This window comes from Erinaceus europaeus, chromosome 1 (assembly GCF_950295315.1).
Source record: "Erinaceus europaeus chromosome 1, mEriEur2.1, whole genome shotgun sequence".
NCBI lineage: Eukaryota > Metazoa > Chordata > Mammalia > Eulipotyphla > Erinaceidae > Erinaceus > Erinaceus europaeus.
The window spans coordinates 151,752,874-151,755,438 of NC_080162.1; the positions used below are offsets into that span (position 1 = coordinate 151,752,874).

The following is a 2,565-nucleotide window of genomic DNA, read 5'->3' on the forward strand; positions in this document are numbered from 1 at the left end:
CCTCTTATCCTATGGTCTTGTCAATATTTCCATTTTTATAAATAAAAGTTTTTAAAAATTTTTTAAAAAAGGAATATGACTTAGCAAATATTTTGAAATTAGAATTGATAACCAAGAATACTGAAGGAGGCTCTGCTGTGGTGCATCTAGCAGAGCTCATAATGTTACTGTGCAAGGATACTGGTTCAAGCTCCCCCTTGCCATCCCCCCTCCACCCTCCCAATAGGAGAGAAGCTTCATGAGCAGTGAAACAGGACTGCAGGACTCTTTATCTCTCTTCCTATTTTCCACTTCCCTCTCAATTTCTCTTTGTCTCTATCCAAACAAAGTAAGTAGACAGGAATATTTATTACAATTTACATGTTTCCTGTCCCTCTACTTCCTGTTTCCTTGCAGGACCCTTTAAGCATGACAGTGAACAGCAGTCATCTGGATACCAGCAGAGTGGCCTCCAGGCACTGGGCCATAGGGGTGATCTTTTCAGTGCAGACTTCCGTGGGGATCCTGGGGAACTTCTCTCTGCTGCTCCACTATGTCTCCCTGTCTCTCAGGGGGCTCAGGGTAAGGGTCACAGATGTGATTCTCAGACACCTGACCACAGCCAACTCCTTGGTCATTCTCTCTAAAGGCATCACCCAGACCATGGCAGCTCTGGGGGTGAGGGATTTCCTCAGTGATGTTGGATGCAAGCTTGTGTTCTACCTTCATAAGGTGGGCAGAGGGGTTTCCATGGGCACCACCTGCTTCCTGAGTGTCTCCCAAATGGTCACCATCAGCCCCTGGACTTCTAGGTGGGCAGAGCTGAAAGAAAGAACTTCCCAGAACACTGATTACTACATGACACTAATCTGGGTGCTCCACGTGTCAGTCAACTTTGTGGTGATGATTCATGTGAATAGTAATTTGAGTGGCAAAAACATCACCAGGAACAGATATTTTGGGTATTGTTCTGTTGCATTTCAAAATGAAATCACAGCTTCACTCTTGGTGTTGTTGCTCTTACTCCCTGACGTGGCATCTCTGGGCCTCATGCTCTGGGCTAGCAGCTCCATGGTGTCCATGCTCTATATGCACAGGCAGCGGGTCCAGCACCTTCACAGAGCTCATGTCACTCCCAGAGCCTCCCCTGAGAGCAGGGCCACCCAGAATATCCTGGTCCTGCTCAGCACCTTTGTTACCTGCTATACCTTCTCCTCCATTTGTCATATCTGCATTGCTTTTTCAAAGAATCCCAGCTGGTGGATGGTGAACATCTCTGCTCTGTGTGCTGCCTGCTTCCCCACCATCAGCCCCTTCCTCCTCAGGAGCCCCCACTGCAGGCTGTGTGGGCTATGCTGGGTCTACATGGGGGGCACCAATACCCCTAGTGTGATGGGGACAGTGTAAGTGATGTGCTTTTAAACACCATTGTTTATTTAGTCATCTTCCCCACAATTCTCAGCATGATTTTAGTGAGATTGCAATCAAGTACTGAACATCAAATTTTGCACCAATAGTTGAAAAATAAAGTATAAAAGCTATAGCAAGTAAAAAGCATTCTTTCTTACATATGTAAGTAACTCGTGTGACTAATGAGCACAGCAGAAAGGTTCTGAGTTTATCTGTGTTTCAAACAAGTATTAGTTCCTGCAGTAACCTGGAGATGATAATGTCTGTGTAACTTTCAATTTGACAAAGTACAGTGTCCACACTGACTCCGCACGAGGCTTAATAAAACACTGAGTTAAGAGATGCTTATGTGTTGGTTGCTCAAGGCACGGAAGTATACCTGAGTCCACAGAACAATGAGGTGGCTGGGGGCAGGCTGGATGGGAGTTCATGCTGGGGTGCAAATGATATACTGCACACTGATCTCAGGCAGCAGTCACTTGTAAAGCTGTAGAGGGACTTTAAATTATTAATATTTATCTATGATCCTCTGAAAAGGACCATAGGTTAACTTGGCTGTGGATAAGCAGTGTACAAGATTGGTTTGCTGACTTTTGAAAGATAAGCTGGATCAAAAACTGAGGAGTAAAATGTCCTGGTCAGATATTCTGGTATTTTATATCTGTAGATTGTTTTTTCTTCCTAGGAATTATGTCAGTTGGCTATATTAATAAGTTGAAGTTTTGTTTTTTTCGTTAACTTTTGTCGCCATTTGGGCTTCACTGCTGTAGGTTGACTTTTTTAGGAAGAGAGATGAGGACTGAGAGGTGAGAAAGGGAAGACCCCACAGCACCAAATCTTCCTCCAGTGCAATAGGGACTGGAAAAACTTTTCAAATATCTTTTCAAAACTGGGTCACACATGTGACAAAGCAGGTGCAGTATACAGCTGAGCTATTTTGCCAGCCATAAACTGAAGGCTTAATCTCCACTGTGAGGATTGAGTGGTGGCTCATTATCATAAGCAAGGATCTAGTTTCATGTCCCTGGTCACCACCTACAGGGGCAAGCTTCACAATGGAGCAGTGCTGCAAATTTCTCAGCTTCCCTCTTTCTCTCTCCTGCCTATATTTCCTTGTCTCACTCCCTATCTAAAATAATAATAATAGAATTTTTAACTTCAATTTGTGAGGGCTAT

At 44.1% G+C, this 2,565-nt stretch overlaps 1 protein-coding gene across 1 annotated transcript; it reads left to right on the top strand.

Moving 5' to 3' along the window:
• The first annotated feature begins 408 nt into the window (after window positions 1–408).
• Window positions 409–1,386, top strand: LOC103107279 (vomeronasal type-1 receptor 4-like). The gene has a single exon (XM_007516055.1). The coding sequence runs from the start codon at window positions 409–411 to the stop codon at window positions 1,384–1,386; it is 978 nt and encodes a 325-aa protein (XP_007516117.1).
• The last annotated feature ends 1,179 nt before the right edge of the window (window positions 1,387–2,565 follow it).